The sequence below is a fragment of the Apteryx mantelli genome, chromosome 33, assembly GCF_036417845.1.
Source record: "Apteryx mantelli isolate bAptMan1 chromosome 33, bAptMan1.hap1, whole genome shotgun sequence".
NCBI lineage: Eukaryota > Metazoa > Chordata > Aves > Apterygiformes > Apterygidae > Apteryx > Apteryx mantelli.
Genome location: NC_090010.1, coordinates 1664574 through 1685133, shown reverse-complemented (window position 1 = coordinate 1685133; position 20560 = coordinate 1664574). Strand labels below are relative to the sequence as shown.

Below are 20560 nucleotides of genomic sequence, written 5' to 3'. Positions count from 1 at the left end.
GCACGGGAAAAACCCAGGCGGAGCCGTCGCAGCCCGCGAGCGGCAGCGCTGGTTTCGGAGCCCCAACGGGAATTTTCAAAGGCGGCGAAACGAGCCCGGCTGCCAAAAAAGTCAGGTTTAATGCAGGAGAGGCGGAGGCCGCGCCAGGCGCAAAGGAGGCCATGGGAAAGCGCTCGGAAAAGCGCTCCCTCTTTGCTGTTACGGCCGGGAGCGATGCGATTCCCCCCCCAGGTTGCAGCGCCGAGCCGGGCTCCATCTCACCCATTTCCCAGCTGAGCGCTGCCGACGCTAATTCCCTCCCCGGCGCAGGGGCTGTAAGGATTAATTCGCTAATGGGCATAAAGTGCCCAGATCCCCGAGTGATTCATGGATGCGAAAGGCCGGGGGGGACCATCGCAATTATCTGCCGGGGACCACGCGAATCCCCCGACAGGGCCGTTTCCGTAGGAAAGCAGGTGCCACGAGCCCGCTCGGAGGCAACGCTCGAAAGACTTGTTGGTTTGGAAGAATGCAACGATCGTACAGCAAAGTTGCGTTTTTTCTTTTTCCTTTTTTTTTTGCACTTACGGGGGACGAAACGCAAAGGTTTCGCACGCGTTTTCGCTTTGCCCGGACCGACAAAAAGCAGGGGGGGAAGCCCCAGCGCGAGGTTCCCCGGGGCAGAGTGGCAGAAGCTCACGCCGACGTTTCCGAAAGCAGCCGAGGCGCCGGGTCCGGCCGCTCCGTCGGCAGCAAGCGGCCGCGGCCAGGGCTGCCGCGAGCTTCTGCAAGCGGGTTTCAGTGGCAGGATCCTTCCGCTAGAGGAGGGAAGAGACGGCACCTCCGCGAGCCTGAGCGAGGATAAAGGAAAAGAGGGAAGGTTTACGAGCCGTCAGCTCAGCGATATCCCCCCTGCCACCGCCGCCACGCGCATGCAAAAAAATAGATATTCAAAGCGAGTTCTGCCGTTCCTGCCCTTGCACAAAGCCTTTTTGCAAAAACGGGGACTGGGCGGCTGCTTTGCAGGAGACGAGCCAGATGCGCTGGGCTCCAGTCCGAAAATGCCCCTGAGCCAAGGTCGTTTCGCCCCGGCACATGCCGGAGGGAAAAAAAAACGAGACCCCCCAAAAAGCGCCGGCAAAAGGGCGAGAAGGGCTCGCGGCTCGGCCGGCTTTTCGCCGCCGCGTTGCAACGGGCCGTCCGTCTCCAAACGTTTCGGCGTTAAATACCTGGTGCGATTCCCCGAGCCGGAGCAAAAACTAAAAAAAAAAAAAAAAAAGCGGTATTTCTGCCAACTCGGGACCCAGGAAAATCCAGGAAAGGGCGCCGCCGGGTTAATCAGAGCGGGAGGCTCGGAGAAATTCGGTGCGACGCAACCTGCCCCCCCCCAACCCGCGCTGCAACCGCGTTGAGATTAAATCCCCCACTGTTATTTTTGGCTCAGGCAACCCCAGGGACCCATGTGGCTATGCTTTTTGCTTTAAAAATGTGCTTACATCCTGAGCGGTGATTAATTCACGTTCCTTTCCTTGTTTTAAAAAAATATATATTATATATATATAAAAAAATAAGAATAATAACCAGCAATTTCAGCCCCTTCGCAGGCAGCGTTCAGGGCTGGCGCTCGGAAGCCGCATCCGAACAGCCAAAAAGCCATTTAATAAACGCCGCTGGGGATTCAAGCGGCAGAAACCTCGGAAACGTGCCTTTTTTTTTATTGCTTTAACCAACCTAGAGAAAACCACCCGCCTCCAGATTTCGTTTTAGGGGGGATTTTTTATTTCTATTTTTTAAAACGCCGCTGTTATCGCGGCTTCGCGCCCCACGATCCGCCCTCAAAGCGGGCAGCGCCGGGGCACCGGGCTTTCGCCGAGGTCCGTTATCTGGAGGCAAAATGAGGGCTACGGATTCGATAAAGCCAGCGGTGACCGGGGCCGGAGGGATTTTAGGGATGCATCAGGATTTGCCTCCCACCCGAGGCGACGGATACTCCCTTGCCTCCCCCCTTCCCGTTAAATAAAGAGTTCAGCGGCTCCTGGAGCCCGTCCCCATTCCCGTTCCTCCTTGGCCAGAAGGGCAGAGCGTTTAGCTAGGAGTAGGTAAATAATTTAATTTACATTTCTATAGCCGCGCTCATCCCAGAGGGCTTCTCAGACACATGCCCCTCCGCCGAAATGCAGGTGTTTCGGCAGGGGGGGAAGGCGGCAGCCATCTGGCCTCCGGCGCGGCACGCGGCACCGAGGAGGGAAGCGTTCGGCCAAGGACGTCCGGGGCGAACTCCTGAATAAAACTGGCTGTTCCACTTCTTTGCTTCTTCTTTTTTTTTTTTAACGTTAATAAATCGTCTCGGACGGCAGACGCAGGCGTCTCCGCCGTCGAGGCGCTTAAGTTCAGCATCGGCGCTTCCAGGCATGGAGAAAAACAGCTCCCAACCTTTCGGGGCGGCCGGCTCGGCCGGGAAAGCATTGGCCCCGGCGGGATTTAAACCGGCTCGGACACCGGGAGCTTCAGCTCTCAAATCCGAGCTGGGATTATTTTTTTTTTATAGCGCTCTGACGGACGAGGAACCGACCTTTTCCGCCCGTTTTTTCACAAGGTTGCAAAAAAGCTGCGGCTCCGCAAGAGTGGGCGGGATTTGGCGAGGCACCGAGCCGGCTCCTCCGCCGGAGCGAGGCGCGCGGAGGATCCGTCCATCCGTCTGTCCTTCCCGGCCGCGAGCCAGCAAAGGGACGCGGGGACTCGCCTGCCGTGCAGAGCCGGCACCACCGGAGCCCGCAATGCAGTTATTATTTACTTCCACACGGTGGAGCATACATATATATATATATTTTTTAGCCTCGCCGTGCGGAGAAGGAAGGTCATTAAAATCCCTGCATTAATTACCGCTGCCACATAACTTAAGAGGAGAGGCACAGCAGTAATTAAGGGAGGCGAGCGAGGGGGCGGAGGCGCGGAGCGGAGAGGCGCCGGCCCCCCGGGAAGGCCCGGATAGCTCCGGCGTGGATGTGAATCATTCTAACGTCGCCGGCTCGAATCCCAGCAGCGGCCCGGCTTCGCGGCGTGACCTTGGGCGAGCCATCAATTCCCGTCCCCAGCAGCTGGGGGGGAATAAAATCCCTCTCCCCGTCTCCAAATATCCCTCTCCCTGGAAGCGGGTGGCAGCGGGGAGCTTTGCAGCCCGCCGCGGACACGGTGACGTTCCCGCTTGGAAGACCGTGCGGAGGAGCCGGGTTTGCAAAAGCATTGGGCTCCATGCTCGCTCTCTGCCGGGGATGCAGAGCCCTGTTACACGGCGCTGCCGGTCCCTCGATCCCGATCCAAACCAAGCTTCTCCGGGGCCGGGGCAGCGGCGGTTCGATCGGGTCTCAGCCGAGAGGTTGGGCGCTCGTCGCCTCGAAAGAGGCCCCCGCGCTCCGCTGTGCTATTGCCGCCGCGCTAAGAGAAAGCTGACCCTAAAAAGAAAAGAAATGAAAAAGAAAAAAAAAGGGGGAAAAAGGAAAAAAGGGGGGAAAATGGGAAAAAAGGGGGAAAAATGGGAAAAAAGGGGGAAAAAAAGGAAAAAAAAGGGAAAAAAAGGGGGAAAAAAGAAGGAAAAGTTAGCGCCGATGGAAAAAAGCGCTCGCCGCGCCAGCAGGCGACGGCTTGAAGGAGCCGGTGTGCCTCAGCCCCGACCTCCGAACAACAGGGCAATCGGAGAAGAGGAGGCCACGGTGCCCACGCAGCGTTTTAACGCCCTGGAAGGTTGATTTCCTTCAACTCGCTTGCAATATTGGGTCTGCACCCAACTCGCGGGGCGTCAGCCTCCCCTTACAGTCCCTGATTGCAGGAAAGCAAGGGGGGGGATTTTTTTTATCCCGGACGTGAGCTAGGATCTCCCACGGGGAACCTCTCACAAGCAACGTTTCGGAGGAGGCATCGGGTTAAAACGAAGACAGGATTGCAGCGGCTATAGATGTTTGCACGAGCGCGACCCAAACGCCCTCGCGAGGGCTCAAGGCGAGGAGGGCAGTTGTTCGGGGTGGGATCCATCGATCCATGGATCCATCGAGCGGAAAGGGACGAAACGCCAGAAGCCAAGATCTGTGGATCCTTGGCCACCTCGAGAAGGCGTTTTAGAAGGGAACTGTGGAAATAAGAGGGGTTTGGCCCCCTTCTCGCATATCGAGGGAAACTGGGGAAGCTCAAGGATCGGTTCGGCTAGCTCCGATCTCCTTGGATGTCCCAGCGTAAGGTGTGAAATTAAAGACCAAGGAATTTGTCCAACCTCTGCAGCGACCGGTTCACGGAGCAGCCTGCGCCCTCGTCTATCTTCCGTCCGTCTATACTTACGGACCTTCCACATCTCACCGCAGGACATAATTTTCCCCCAGGACTAATTCTTTCTGTAGCTCCTCTCCACCTTCCTTTTATTCCGAGGGGTCCTTGAAGCACCAAGAGCAGAAGGTGGCAGCTTTCCCGTCTCACCGACGTCACGCGTGAGGAATGCATCCTCTCTTCGTGCCTCCCTCTTACCTTCCTCCCGGAGGTTGGGGCCACCCAACTACCCGCAGAGTCCCTGGACTCCTTTTCTGCCACTGCTTTCCGGGATGCAGATGCCAAACTAGCTCCCCTGTTCGATAAGGATCGCGAATTCGCGCACGTTGTTACATGTCAGTGCATCACGGTAATTAAACGGGGGGAAAAAAATAAATAAATCAGGGCGTTGGGCTATTTTTGCTTCTCGAAGAGCCACCTGTTTTATCGCAGCAGGTAGATTTATGGGCATATTAACGCAGCGCTGCTGCTCCCACCCCGACGAGGTTCTCGGTGACCCTCTTCCCTCTCCAGATTTACGATCTCTCGGCCCCGATTGCCGCGGAGCGGTCAAATGCCGGGCTCTCCGCGTGACTCCAACCTGGAGATTGGATCTCCTGGAGATTGGATCTCCAGGGCCTGGACATCGCCACTGCAGATCCAGATCCCTTTTCCAATCATCCGCGACCATCGTGCAACCGCTCCTTCTTTCCGAAGGCGCCAGGTTTTCCCCGGCAAGTGGGGTCAGGTTGACGGGTGGAAGCAAACCTCCCCGCTCGTCTCGCGTCCCCTTCCGAAGGCCTCGCGACGGGAGTTCACAACCGGGAGATTTCAGCCGCCTGCGCAAGCAGATTAACGCTCGAGGAGCGCATTAGCGAGCTCCCGGGGCCCCGGCGTCAGCCTGCGCGCCGGCAAATCCCAGCAAAAGCCTCGGCGCGTCCGCAACGCTCTCCCCAGCTGCGGCTCGCCCCGGCCCCGGGGGCTCTTGCTCGCTCCTAATTGCCTCCTTAGCCGCTCCCGGCTAATGGGAAACCCTATTAACATCACTTTCCACCTGCAGCCCTTAATAAAAATTAAGTGGCGAAACCCTTAAGTGCAGGAAAAATCGGAGCGGAGAGAGGCAAGCGGCTTTCCATAAGCTTTTCCCTCCCCTGCGTCATTCGCTCTACGGCCCCCCCTTCCCCGGCAAGTCCGTCTGCCGAGGTGAGGATTCAGCGACGGAGAAACGCACGGCTGGGGTCACCCTCCTCGCGTCCTTAGGGTCTTAACGGCTTTTCCGCCCGCGTTGCGGGCTGCGGGCGATAAAATCCGGCGCAGGCTCGGAGCAAAAGGCCCGGCAGCCCTCCGCGCGCGCTTGCAAACGGTTCGAGGTTCGGCGCAAACGGGGCGCCCGCTCTCCCGAACGGGAGACGAGCTACCGCGGCCATCGCAAATCGTCTTTAATAGGTGCGACGCGTGCCGGAAGCACCTTCCCCCAGCCGCAGAAACAAAAGCTGGCGTTAATATCCCGGCGAGCGCGGGAATCGGCGGGTTTTTACGAGCGCTCGAGCCGGGATTAAGCTGTCGACGGCGGCGCTGCGCAACGCGGATGCACCTGCATCTCGGGCGTCGCGAGGATCCCGGCACGCAGCGCGCTGCCTTCGCGGACGGCTGGGGTAGCAGAAGCAGCGACAGGAGCCTTGTGCCAAAATAAAAAACAAAAAGCAAAAAAAAAGCAAAAAAAAGCAAAAAAAAAAAGCAAAAAGCAAAGGGCCAGCAAGCTACACGCAAGCTCGACGCTGGGGGAATGACCTACTGCTTATTTTGACTCCTTGAAGGCTAGCGTGGATTGCTTAAAACCCGCTCCTTGGAAGGGTTATTTGTACAAAAGAGCTTTTCTGAGACTGCGGCAGCTCACCTCCCCGCCCAAAGTCCACGACGAGGGGCTTCGAGCGGGTAGACGTGACGGGCGACGCTCTGAATTCCTGACATTTATACCGGCAGCCGTAAACCCCTCACCTGTCTGCCCCCAAAATACACCCCGCTTCGACAGCTCCGCAAGACAGATTTACTATTTATAAATAACCCGAAGTTAGGAAGCCAGAAACCTTTAACTTCCCCAAAGATAGAGACTGATTCAACATTTTGCAAGAACTTCATTTTACGAAAACGGTTTAATTTAGCGGGCTTTACTGCGGAGATTAATTTATAGCTTGTTTTGCACTGCTGCAAGAGTCTCCCACCCCATCGCCTGCACACACACAGTTCTTTATTGTCTAGATGTTTACTCTCAAGGGGAATTTTAGGACTTTAATGTTTTTATTGTTTTAATCCGGCATATAAAAAAATTATTTGAGCAAAACAGCTGGTACAAGCGCTTGGAAAGTGGCGGTGCAGTTTCGCAGCTTGCATCATTAAGCAGGTGTTAAATAAACGAGATGCCACGAGTGTTACCGGCACCGGAGATTTGCAGGGCATCTTTTTAGACAGCAAGGGAGTCACCGAACCGACAGCTGAATCTCTCCGGCCGGGACCTTTTGCGTTTCTGCCAACGCTGCCGGTATTTAGCTCGGGTTTACGCTCTCCAGCTTAAATTCCTCCAGGCAATAAGCTAGGGAAGGGCCGAACCGCGACAAGCAAATCCGCCGCTTGCTACCTGCTGCACGCAAAGGGGCCTCGCGAAGGTTGGCCACGCGCCCTCGCCTTCACGCGCAAAGAAAAAGCCCCCGAAAGGCGTTTTTTTGTTCCTTTCTGCTTTTAACCCGTCCGTCCTCGAGCCTTTTGTGCAGCCGCAGCCCCGCCAACCCCCCCCAGCGGCAGGAGCTCGCGCGGCTACGAACCGCTCGAGCCCCCGCGATAAGGGTGTTTATCACCAGCGCATCTTCGTCAAAGAACCGACTGCAAAAGGAAAACCTTTTGCAAAAGAGTATGCGTTAGCCAAAAAAAACCCCAAAGCTTAAAAAAAAGCGAGACTAGAAATCGCTGCTATGCATCCGTTTTTATACACAGGGCGAGAGCTCTCTGGAAAGGGCCTGAAAAATCTTATTGCTTCGTTATTTGCGGTTTTATCCCTGCTCCGAGGGCGGACAAAGCCGCAGCGGCGGGCCGGCGCGGCTGCCGCAGAGGGGCGGAGCGGCCGGGAGCTCGGAAGCAGCCGGGCGTTCGGAGGCGGCCGACGCGGGACCCCCCCCGCTCCGGCGCCCGGCTCCTACCCCGGCGAGCGAGGATGCGAGCTGCCTTTCCGCGGGCTCTCGGCCTCCTCCTCGCGGTTCCCGGGATGCTCGGGCACGTCCCGCCGGGCACGGGAGTCTCGGCGGGGGCCGAACGCTTGTTAGCGACAATAAAAAGCGGAGGAAGAACAGGTCACCGGCTTTTTTTGTTGGTAATAATTGAGAGCGTGGGCTAAGGGCAGCAGCTTTACGACCCCAAGCGGCCTCATCTTTGCTGGGGGAGGAGACGAGCGGTCCAGGCCCCCTTTTATTTTTATCCCTCCGCTTGGTTTTTTTGCAAGTTGCTTGGCTTTTACGCAAGAAGCTTGCAGAAAACCCTGCAAACTCAAGCGCCTTTTTTTTAATTAAAAAAAAAAAAATCACATATCCTTGACGGCACGAAGACAAGGCCTTTGCACAGCTATGTGCCGCATCCGCGTTTGGGAAGCAAGTTCTCGGCTAATGTTAAAAACGAAGCATCTCATCGTTTTCAAAGGTGTTAGAGAGGCTGCAAACAAAATAAACAAAAAAAAAGCAAACAGCTTTGGCTTCAAAAAGCGTTTCTATAGCGGTTGCGAAAAATCCCTTAAATCCAACGAGAGGAAAACGTTCCCTGCAAGCACGCGGCCGTTTTACTTTGGGGGTATTTCTGCAGCGCCGACCCCGTTCCCGGGAAAGGGGAAAAAACCCTCCCTTGTGCCCCCACACTTTGGGGAGCGGAAACCATCCCGTAACGCGGGAGCAAACAGTGAGGATGCGGTTCAGTTTAAAAAAAACAAAACGAAACAGAAATTTAAGACCATTCGCAACCCAGCAGCGCGTGAGAAAATCCAGATCCGGGCTCTGCCGCCTCGCGTACTCCGTTTTAGGCCAAAACGGCGGAGCACGCTGCGGAAGCGTTACCGGGTCGGCGGCGGCCTGGGCCCAGCGTCTCCGAGATTCCAGCGGGAAAAGCAGACGGCCGTTTCTCCGAATCCGGAGGCGCCATTGCTGCGTTTTCATCGGGGCCAATCCGGCTCGGAAAAGGCGAACAAGGGCTCGTTTTCCAAGAAACACGCGGCGGAACGATAACTGCTTTCCGAAATGGGAACGCTACTGCCGGATCTCACCGCAGCGCCGAAGCCACGGCCCCAGCAGATGTTTCCGAGAGCATCCGAACCGGAAAGGAACCAACGGGGCTTTTTTAAGTCACCTACCTCCCTTACGTATGCGCTTAACTAGTTCACGCTATTCAGGTCAACGGTTTCCAAGCGGACTTCGTTAAAAAGCAACCCCCCCCGCGCTTCATCGACCGGATTTGGGATGATTTTAGGGAAATCTCCGGTATGGCCCCATCGAGCAGGTCCTCTGCCGCTTCCGCGGAGCCCCTCTGCTCAGAGCGCTCCAGCGTCAGCATCACGGGGCAGCCGTGCACGAGCAGGATAGCACGAGAGCTGAAAATACATGTAATAAGATGAAAAACAACATTCCCGAAAGCCGGTTTCCGGATAAAGCCGGCCGCGACGCGCAACCTGCCAAACGGCCGCCTCCCAGGAGGGCCCTCGGCACGGACGGCCCCGCCACGCTCGTAGCGCCGCGGAGCTCCCAATTCCCACGTTAAGTTGTCTTTTTCCTATCAGGGCTTAAAAAAATAAATAGAATTTAAAAAAATACATCCCTACGCACAAAACGCACCATCCCAGCGGATCCAACGGGAGTCTCCCCGGTGCCGCCGCTGCCGGCCAAGGTTTGCCATCGCAAGGGAGCCGGGCTCCGAGCAAGGAAGCGCGCGGGCTGCCCGGAGAACGGCGGAGAACCAAGAGAGCCAGCACGGAAGCCCAGAAAACGGCGCCGAGGCCTTTTTTTTCCCACTTTTGCCCTGCTTTTCCCTCCCACGGCTTCGCTCCGCTTGCAAGGCCGCGACGCGCCACAGCGGCGGTGCAAGCGGCCCTGCAACTCCGGCCCTGCGGCCACCGGCCCGGGGTTATTTTTAAGCGCCGCGCACCCGCGTTTCGCACGGGGAGACGGCGGCGGCGGCAGGGGGGGAAAAGGAAGGCAGCAAAACAGAGGAATTAGCGAGGCCCGGAAAGAAGGCAGGGATGAAAATCAAGCCCCAAACCGGGGACACGTTTTGGGGGGGGGGATGACAGCTGCACAGGGCTGCGCTGCCCCGTGGCACGGGGCCAGCGCTCATAAAAAGGGCGGCAAGGGGGAGGCCGGCGACAGCGACGGCAACGCCGGGCGAGGAGGGAAAAACCAGCACAAAGCCCTTGCAAAAGAAAAGCCCTTTTTTGGGTGTTTTTTAGTCTTTTTTCCCCTTTTTTTTTTTTCCTTCTTCCCCCCCCGCAGGACAGTGCTGGCAGCTGCCGCGCCAGCGCTGCACGCCGAGAGCTTCCAGCTTCGTTGCGGCCAGGCCGGCTGTCGGGGCCGCCCCGGAAAGCTGCCAGCGGGCGCCGGGACCGCCGGTCGTGCCAAAGCCCGGCTCCTAATTAATACCTAATCAGCCGCGGGGGACGCAAACGGGTTCGCTTGCAAAGAACGAGCCGCAGCGGCCGTTATTAAAAGGCGACTTTTTGGCAGAGCCCGGCGCCGCGCTTCCTTCACCCAGGCGTGGGATTTGCACACGGGTCCGTCAAGCGCTTTGGCATCCAGGCTCTTATTTGGAAAAAGGGGGATTTGGAAAAGCCGCGCGGAGCCGTTTCCAGTTGCCGGACAAGTGGCTGCGGCGGTTCGGCACCGCACACGTGCTTCAAATGTAAAGCAGCAGCGGCATCGGGCGAACCCGCAATGAATCCCAGCCCTAGGAACGATAAAGGTTTCAACTTGCAGGAAATGCCGCTATTAAATAAATATTTAAGTCTTAATTATATTTTAAAACAGCCGTTTGATAAAAAGAAGAAGAAGGGGGGGGGAAAGAAGTTCTATTATAGTGCTTTTGTAGTTAAAGGTCTGTCAACATTTCCATTTTAAACCTTCATTTCTAGGGGGTTTATAATTTGGTCATAAAAATTCATTCTAGGCTGGAACTTGGCATACAGGGGCTCAGCCTAGGAGCAATATTTTTTATTATCCAATTTGGTTTAAATTGGTTTGGCCGTTTTTAAGTTATAGGAGTGTAAAAAATAAACGTTTACTGGTTTCAGATGCCTTCTCAAGCTTATTATTATTCAAAATCAGCTTTTCCCCTCCGCACCTCCAAAAATACCTTCAGCCAGAGGTGGGAGATATCATTTTGCCGTGCTGACAACGCATGAGTTACCATTCAAATTAATTCACTTCTTCCGATGCTAACGACCTAAAGACTTACTATAGCCAACAACTACTTTTACACGGACCCATTTCGTACTGTAAATGCTTGGAGATTTGCGCAGCATCTGCCATTTTGTGCTCGACGCACAGGTACTGCAGCTGTAAAGGCCTTAATTTGAAATAAATAATTAACTCCGGAAACCTGCATTCCCGTAAAATAATGGAAGACCTTTAACCGAGATGTTTCTCTGTAGAATTTTTATTTCGGCTGCGGCAGCTTCAAATAAAAAGCCGCAGATGTGAAGCAAGCAGGGGCGTACAGTTAGGAATTCCTCGCCACGGAGCCTCGGACGTTTTTCCTTGAATTTGAAAAACAAAAAAGAAACTCTAGTTTATGGCTCAGCTCTTCAAATCACTTGGGTGCAGTAGGGACACAACGCAGACGTGACTTTGCATGCTAAGCGCAGCCGAGGGGTATCCGTGCCCAAGCCTAACAAAAGCTCGGAGAAGGATTTTATTCGCGCTTGATCATTAAGCGGCCGCGATCTTTCGTTTTAGTATTTCGCTGGTGCGCGGGGGCGTCAGCCCCGGCTCGACCCCGGCACGCGCGGGGGACGGCTTGGTACCGCCGGGGCCGTATTCGGAGGGTTCGCAGAGGGCCGGGAACGGCTTCCCACGTGATCCAGCGCGGTGCCGGAGCGGCTCGAGTCCCCAAGCGAGGCACGGCCTCCCGGTGGTCGGGGGCCTCCCGGAGCAGAGACCCGCTGCTGCTCGTGTCATGTAATCCCGGGGAGGGCAGGTCCCGGTGCCGCTCTTGGCTTCGCGGGCCGCGGGTTGGCCGCCCCCGGTGCTCATGATCACTGATCTCACTGCCCTGCTCCACAGGAGCCATTCTCCCAATTCATGAGGCTCGGATTTCCAAATCGGAACCATTGAACCAGTGGGCGTAAAGGAGCCCGAATTCCTTAAGGAAAAACATCCTGCTCCCGTGTCCAAGCCCAGTCCCGCTCAGTTCCTCTGCCAGGACAGTAACAATCTTAACGGGAGGACAGGGCATCATAACTGCACTTAATACCCGTTGAAATGCCCGTTTTCCCTAACAGCAGGAGCCAACTGGGCTGAAGCTTCCCAAAAGTTTGATTTTTAACCCTGAATTTCATACGTAGGGCGTCTGGCTCCTCTTCGCAAGGTAGGAACAACGTCTCCAGAGAGACCCCAAGGAGGGCGTTCAACCAACGCACGGGCTCGTATTCCCACCGAACCCATCCGCGTCCTGCCCGCACGGTGCCGACTGGGGCCCGCGGCAGGGCAGAGACATCCCTTTGGATTCCCTTCCAAGCCTAGAGGTGGCTCCTGGAAGCTTTGAGGCAGGGAATGTTTTCTTCCCTTGCTTCACCCCATGATTGGGATGAGGGGAGAAGGAAGGTAACGAAGCAAAGCTTGGAAATGCGGTGATAGGAAAACGCTATGTTGTTGCGAAGCGGACGGGCACCTCCTTCCTCTGCACGCACCTACCTACTCGCTTCGCTACATCATTCCGGCTTTTTAAACAACAACAGCTCATCTCGAAGGATCTGCTTCCACCGAGGACGTTCGGCCACCGAGAGACCTGCAGAGACGGGGACGAAACTCGTTCCTCGTGCCGGCGGAGCTGGTCTCGAGCCAAAACCGGGACGGAGAGGCACCGCTGCAAAGCGCGGCGATACTTTCCGGTGATACCTTCCGAAACGTCGCGAGCAGCTGTGGCTCCGCACACGTCCTCGGCCACCTGGGAGGTTGAACCCCGACGAGCAGAGCCCACCGCTAGAGAGCTTCTTGGAGAGAGAAGAGGGGCGGGTTTTTTCTTCCTTCTTTAGACTCGTATAAAAGGAATAATCTATATTCGTTTGGATTATACAAGCTACAAAACACACCTTAGCTTCAGTCCCACATTTAACCAATCGCAGAGGCCATTTGTTGGCTCGTATATTATAAAGCAATAGAGATTTAAGGGATAATGGTCATGGCGGCAGAGTATACAAAGCAATAAACTGCTTTTGAGGTTGGTTAAATGCCAAGTGATGCTGAGGCTTCAATGCCATAAACATTATTTCTATTATATGACAAGATAAGAGGATACAATAAACCGCAAAGAAGAAAAATCATTTTCTGGTCGCGTGAAAGTTCTGGGCTCCGCGTTCCTCGGACCCTGCCCGAGCATCACCTCGGCGGCGCGGGTTTAAGGGGAATAAATTGTTAAATTAAGGGCGGGTTTAAAAAGCAAACGATCGTTCGAGGAAACGGCCTGTGTCACCGTAGCGCCAGAATTGGGACCCAAGCGGTGATTTGTGTCGCTTATAAGCGGCGCAATGGTGCGGATTGGGGAGGTGGGGGCTAGGTAAAGCCTTGCTCCCGGGAGAATATATCCAGCGTCACGGCACCTCTGTTAGTTTGGGCAACCGGAGCGGATGACGCCGTTTTATTAACGAAGAACGTCTGCCTGCTACGACACTTCGGAAAACCTCAAGCATCCAACACTCTCGAAGCCTTCGGGAGGGGAGCGGAAGAGGCACGACCGCAGGGGGGGCAAATCGGTCCCCCAACCGACGCCACCGCCAGCTCTGCCTTCCAAACGGGGCATCCGGCACGCTCCAAAGTATTTAACGCGCTGTTTTAGCGGGAAGGAAACGGATCCAGACGCTGAGCAGTTTCCCGTTGCCGCACCGAATCCCAGGAATTGAGCAGCAGACGTTGCTCCCGAGCGCCTTTCTCCTAAGCCTTTGCTCTGGATGCCTTAGGGATGGCCCCAAAAAGTTTTAATTACCTGGTATTAATGACTCAGAGCGCTATCGTTATGCAGGCTTAGGTAATACCTTCGGGCTTCAACGTCAACGCTCAGGTTTGCAGCCACCGCTCGGCTGCGTTTCATCACTCAGAGCGCCTTAAGCGGGATTAGGAGATTTAAAACACCGATTAGCAAGGCGCGCCACCCCCGGATTCGTTGCGCTTAACGAAGCCCGTAAAAGCCTTACTCGAGGCACAAGCGCTATGACTCCGGCGGGAGTCGGACCCATTCCCGCCGGAGAACGAAACGCTCCTCCGCCTTCTCGGGGTCCGGGGGGGGGGAAAAAAACAAAACGTGTCACCTGTCCTCCTAGAGAAGCAACCGGCTGAGTGACCTTGGGGAAAGCAGCTTTTTTAAAAGCCGTATATGCGGCGCATTTGGAAGTCAGCTGTGTCGCAGCAGACGCGCTGTTGGGAAGCGACCGCGCGCCGAGTCCAAAAATAACAGCCATTAAAGACCTAGCAACCAAAACATGTTTACACAGCCGCCGAAAGCCCACTAGCTCGGATTATACAGTGGGTATAGCGAGATGCGCTCATCTATTTTAGGTGAGCGTTCCCTCTTCCCACCCTGCTTCCCTGAAAAATCAGCTTTACAGCATTTTTCTGCGCAGAAACAGGGAAGGAAAAGGGGGGGAAAAGCCCATAAAGCATAAAAGAACGGGGCTGGTATTAGCTACAAAGAGAAAGAACCAGCTAAAGGCTCCAAGATGATGCACTGGGAAGCACAAGATTTCTCCTTTTAGTCTAAAAGGAAAAATAAATAAATACAAATAAAATAATCACACCTGGCTTTGCAATAATTGTCTTCAGGCTCCTGTTCAAATTGGTTTGGCTCCACTCTCCCTTCTCCCTTGACCTCCCGTGCTACTAGATGGCTCAAGGCAGCATTTGCAAGAGGCAGGACATGTTCACCTCGATGACTGAAGCAGCAAGAAGGCCCCACAGCCACCAATACCCTCCCGTTCAAAGGTCTTTCTTCCTCAAAATGCAGCCAAAGGTCTTGAAGAATCAGAAAAAAAGGCCGACTCCTGCAAGGAAATCTTCCTTCCCAGCGCTGGCCACAATCCAGCTTGTCTTCAGGCTGGGAAAAAGCTTTCCGTACTCTAAGCAATAACGTACCACCACCTGGGCTGGCATGAGTGCCCCGGGGCTGAAAAATCAAACTGGTCTCCAAAAAAACTCAAAACTCTGGATCCTGCTGTCTCTCACGGGAGTTTTAGGCACTCAGCACCTTTAGGAAGGTCAGGCTGTTCCTCTGGTGGATCTGACCGTCCCGTTTCAGCTCCCCGGGCTTGAAGACAAGGATCTCGATCTTCAAGAAGAGAGGGGATGAATTCAGAGAGGCGCAGCCACCTCTGAGCCTTATTAAAGCTTCCCTTTAACGTTAGTTCATACGAATAAGCCATATTTGATTAGATGATCCCCAATGATGATAAGGATCAGGGTTTAGTGCCAAAAGGCAGCACAAGCTGCCGGGGGAACAAGGCAGCACGTGCTTCAGAAGCCGAGGCCTGCGCTCGGCCCCTCCAACTTCAAATTTGGATTTATTTTTCAGGTTTGAAGCTACCAACCCTGTCACTACCTCGTCCCGCTCATCGCAACGATCCAGCTTTACTCCATCTGCACCAGCAAGCACCGCTCGCTGAACATTAATTTCAGCCGATGCTTCAAGATCCTGCCCAGATGGTCTGGACGGACCTTGGCTACCACTGCACCTCCACGGTCGTACTGCTGCATCGTAGCGGCGAGCAGAATCTGTAAGAGACCTTAAACACCTTCAACGTGAAGCTGATGTAGAGAACAACGGATAAAAAACCCCCCGCACACCTAAAACACTGACTTGCAGCGAGACTCGGAGCTCCGTGTGTTTAATTAGTCCAAGGAACTGTTAAGGGGTGACTTGACCATACACCTAGAGACAACCGAAATTCGGTAGGAAGGATCTTCCACCTAAAGACAAAAATCTAACAAGCTCCACAGCCTTGAAGCCGCAGCCGAACAGGTTTAGACTGGAAATAAGGCATAACTTTTTTCCCCCCCTCTTACCAGCAAGAGCAATTAACTATTAGAACAACTTAACCAAGGGCTGCGGTGAATTTTCCATCACGGGAAATCTTTTAAATCAAGCTTGGATCATCATTATTTAACGCACGCTCTGGTTTAAACAGGTATTGAAGGACGTTCTAGGAAAGTGTGCACGAGGTCAGGTTAGATCACAATGAATCATTCTGGTACGAATTACCCGGATTCTAACATTTCAATATTAACATGAAGAATTGTCAGAATTACCCATAAGCAGCAGTCTGGAACAGCGAAAGGAGGAAGCAACCACCTTTATATGTCATTTGTGGGAGATTGTGGGAGATTAAATTTAAATACACTGTTGTTTGCCTTAATTGCTTGTTTGAATCCGATTTTAAGGTTGTATGATGGAAGTCCTCACATCATTAAGTGCTCAAATACAGCTAATACATTTTATAAATGACTTGCACAATTTCACAGGCAAAGAAGTTCGAGATAAAAAGCAGCCTACCAAAAGGAAGAAAAAAAAGAAAAGAAAAAAAAAGAAAGAGGAAGATCACCTGCAAGCAGAGAGAAAATGCTTCAAATGAGACTAAGGCTAGAACGACCAAAAAGCTAAGAAGTCACAACCGTGTATTTTTAAGAGAGCCCCAGTCCCCAAGAGAGTTGGCCGATTTTTAGATTTTTGAGCCATTTCTGTGCCATAAAAATAACTGCGTCACAGGCTTCACATGCGGTCTCAGAGGACGTGCCCCGGGGACCCAGCATCGTCTTTAATTTCAACTGAGAGACCCACAAGAGGCATTAATATATTAAACACACTGCAGAACCGTATGCACGGAGCGGGGGGAAACCCTGGGATCCGTCAGAGCTCCCAAACGCGTCACAGCCGCGACGGTTTGGCAGCCCCCCTCGTCCAACGGTCGCAGCCGGGAAAACAAAGTGCGCGTGGATCGCTCGATATCCAGTTAAAAGCCGCAATTCCCCCTCCCTGCCCCGCAAGAGGCCTGTTCGCAGCTTGAGGTTCAAACATTTCAGAGACTGATTCTCCCAGGACTCCGCACAGGGCCGTGCTCCTGCAGGAGCCTCAATTTCTAATAGCTGCCATTAAAACAGCCCCAAGAGTAAAAGCACGATTCCCCCCCCGTTGCTCCCATTAACGCTGCGTGCAAGCTGCCAAGACGCTACGCCATCGAGCGCTGGGAAGGACGTAAAGTTCGGCTTTGGGAAAGCACTAATGCAATTACAAAAAGAAAGAAAAAAAGAGGAAAAAAAATGCAACGGAAAGGTACCTTCCCAAGCAGGGAAGCCCATGAGAAAGGTCACACAACTGAAAAAGGGGATGTGACGCATTCGGAGCGGTAATCGTTTGCCCTAGGAAAGCGAGCAAGAGTTTTGCGAGGCTGGAGCCAATTCCAGCCCAGGGAGGAAAAATTCGCCGTGGGTCTTTTTTTTTTTTTTGTAAGCCCAAAATAGACTACGGCAGTTTGGGGTTCACGTAACACAAACCGTCATCTGTCACATTCCCAGCTGCTTTCCAGAATATGCTCTAGCAGCTAACTGCTCCCGACAGAGAACGAGGATCTGTCCTCTGGTTAAACAGCCTTGAAAGAAGATGAGCAACGTTATCGGACAACATTAACGGAAGATCAGCATGTTTTCTCCGGGCCGCGTGGATAGCGGGGGAAAACACCAGCAGAATAACAATACGGCCCAAAGCCTGGCAGATTTCATTACTTTGGAGTGCCTGCGCTTGCTCATAACCTGGATTTACACACTGCAAATCCTCTGATCTGATTACCTCCAGTGATCACGTAAAACACCGGCTTTAAACTCTTTGCCTCAGTGATAAAACAGCCACTTTGATTCACAACGACACATTCACAATAAAGTATACTGTAAACGTACCTGTCCACAGCCGGGGGCATTGCACACAAACGGCCTGTCGTCTCCCATATTTCATGCAGCTGAGCTAAGCTGAGGAGAAAAAGAGAGAAGAGGAAATTGTTAAATAAGCTAAAAAAAATTAAAACTATCCAGAGCAGCAGCGGCTCTTTACAGGGATGTAATTAATCAGCGCCGCGAGTACAGCGAAGGAGGATCTCCTTGCGCCCTCGATCACGAGCAAGGATGAGAAATTCATCCAGCCCAAGTTTAAATAAGACTTCAGACGTCCCCGATTTTTCACGTACAAAGAGACGGCGCTGCGCCATGGCCGGAAGGGCTCGGCGGGAACCACGGCAGCGAGACGGCGCGGTCCGACGCTTCGGAAAGGGATTGACCACCCCGGGTTCCCCTCCCAGACCCACCACCAAGTCACCATGGGGCTCTGGCAGGCGAATTTCTACTCTCCGCCTCGCCGTTCTGCCGTCTGCAAAACGGGGACAAGGCTCCTGTCTTAAAAAAGGACTGGCGGCACAGTAAAAACCTGCAAAACATCCCGTTATCCACAGACGGAGAGCGGCAAGGAAGGGCAAAGCCCGGTTTACCCTCCCTTACTATTTACAGCAGGAAGCAGAAATACCAGAGAAGAGACAGTGACAACATACAGGAGGAAAAAAAAAGCACAAGCAAGAAGCGATCAAATAAATCCAAGTCCTCTCTACGCACAAGTTATATTTTCAATGGGAGAGAACTAAAATTTGTCATTTAATTAATTAAGGGATTATAGGAGTGGTGCTCCGTTTTACAAGGCAATAATCTGGCTCCCTAGTGGGTAAACTACAAGGCTGATGGCAGGGGTAGTTTATCACAGATTATAGCCAAGGATAACAAAACACTCAGTCCTATTACGCTACAAGTGAAGCTATTCTTATTAATAAAAAATAAGAGTAAATAAAGTAACCCCCACCCCCTCAAATTCAAGAAATAATGGTTCCCTCCACCCACCAATATTTTTATAGCAGGATTTTAAAAAGCTATAATAAAGCAAATGCTATCTCTTCAGGGGGTTTACTGCGCGAACATGTTCCGGCTGCTCATGTTGCTTCCAGCATCTCGTACTCCAAGTTCGGCACTCGGCTGCGGCGACGCGTGCCAGCTCGCCGCAGCCAAGAGCGGAAACGAAACCAGACCGCGGCCAAAGCGCGTCCGCGAAGGCGCGGGGCCGCGGGCTCTTTCAGTTGGCTTTTTGCGTTTCTAACCATTAACGCGCGCACACGCACCGAGCAGCGGCGAGACTGGTTGTTTTTTAGGAGCTATATGAGAAAGGGCTCTGAGAACGCAACTTCACGGCACAGGGCGAGCACCTGTGCCGCAGCAAACGGTCCCACTTCGTTTTCATGCAAAAGACGTGGAAATCAGTTATTTCTTAATCCCAGAAAAGAGTATTTTCCTACGAGCACAGGCTGGGGCAGTGCGCAGCTAAAACAGGCGGCTGCAAGAGGTGGAATTCCCCTTTCCGGGCGCTGGTTCAGCCGCGGCACAGGATGACGCCAACCAAAAGCTCCGGGAAAAGCAGCTGCCAGCTCCTCTCCCGCAAAAAGGAGAGGGACGTCCCCAACGCTAGGCTACGTTTTGGATTTATCAAGCCGAACTCCAGGGCCTACGCGAACGCCAGCTCACAAGGGATAAACGGCCCTCCGCAAACCTAAGGGGCGAGCAGCCAGAATGCTCCCCGGCATAGGAATAAAAGCAATAAAGGCGGTCGGGAATATCCCCCCACCCCAATGGTCTCCCAGGAAAACCCGGAGAAACGAAATGGGTCTTGCGGCACTAAAGGGTGGCAAGGCAAGAGGAGACGGCAGAAGCTCTGTATTGGAAGATTAAATCCCGGCGAAGGCTAGCCTTGAGGTGACAGAGGATGACAGCAAGATGAGTCCGAACAAGCACGCATCAAAAAAATAGGGCTCTTTGAGACATCCTTCTACTCTTCCATCTGAAGCTCTTAACCGCGAGCCTCAGAAATCAAAAGATTGAGCATGTTTCTTCCCAGGCTGATCAACCACAGCTTCTGCCTGCTAAACAAATGGTGATCTCACCTCCGTCCTTCCACAACCAACCGATCCTCCTCCAAGAGCAATCTCGTCCAGGCCCTGAAGTAGCTGACTCACATGCATCAGCTTGGGGACGTGCAAGCAGTCGTCACGATCTGCTCTGAAGGCACAGAACCTCCTCCAGATCTTTTAACGTGTAAAAGGAGTTTCTAGCAAGGAGGGATGAAGAGGTCAAACCTTGTAATATCACACCACCGCTCCGATCAAGACGCTGCAGAGAAGGGAAGCGCAAAGCTTGTTCAACATTGTCAGCTCTGCTTGAGCTCCAAAAATACGGCACCAAAACCTTCCAGTTAGCTGCACGAAAAGCTACAACTCTGAAGGAGTTGAGAGAGAGGGTTTAATCCTTCATCACCTGCTCCTGGCAGAGGACAGCTCAACTACTGCTCTTCCTAGAGCAAAAGGAGGACACAAGTTGGGTTAAACATGACAAACACCAACTCAGTGATCGCAGGAGTTATTTTACCATCACGACCGGTAAGACTGCGGTATCAGGACACACATCAAATAAAGGTCTAAAAATTGCTACCTTGGCCAACCTGGATTGTTATTTTTTGCCCTCCCAACAGTCGGGCTGTGTTTAGTCTTACTGCGTGCCTATCCTTCCTCGCCTCCTCTTTGCGCTCATCGGGGCTTACGGGTCAACGTTTGACCAGCACCCTCAAAACGTAACTGGTGATGTGAATGACCATCCTCAGAGGTGGCAAGCAAAGTACGTGGCCACACAAGAGCCTGGAAGCTCTTCTCGGACACCTCCCAGCCCGGTACACCAGGGAACTGCTCTACAAAAGGAGCTTGTACCATCAAATACCCGCAAAACCGAAAGTCCTCCATCAGTCCAGCACCGCGGTCAGGAATTGCTTCAGTGATTAAGCAGCTCCAAGTTAAGAGCCATCATCCTGGGACAGCAGCAAAGTTGCACAACTTTAGAGGACGGTTGCAATGCTTCTTGCTGTCAAAGTCAGCCCCAACGCTGGAAGTGTTTGACGACCATTAAAATCACCCCTAGTGTGTTTAAACTCAGATGTG

The 20560-nt window shown here is 53.4% G+C and overlaps 1 protein-coding gene across 1 annotated transcript in view; it reads right to left on the bottom strand.

Moving 5' to 3' along the window:
* The window catches only part of LOC106487718 (cyclic AMP-dependent transcription factor ATF-7), a 51565-nt gene that overhangs the window by 12816 nt on the left and 18189 nt on the right, over positions 1 to 20560 (bottom strand). Inside the window, exon 2 of the mRNA XM_067313932.1 lies at positions 17445 to 17513. Coding sequence (XP_067170033.1) covers positions 17445 to 17492 — 48 coding nt within the window. The 5' untranslated portion in view covers positions 17493 to 17513. The remainder of the gene's footprint in view (positions 1 to 17444; positions 17514 to 20560) is intronic.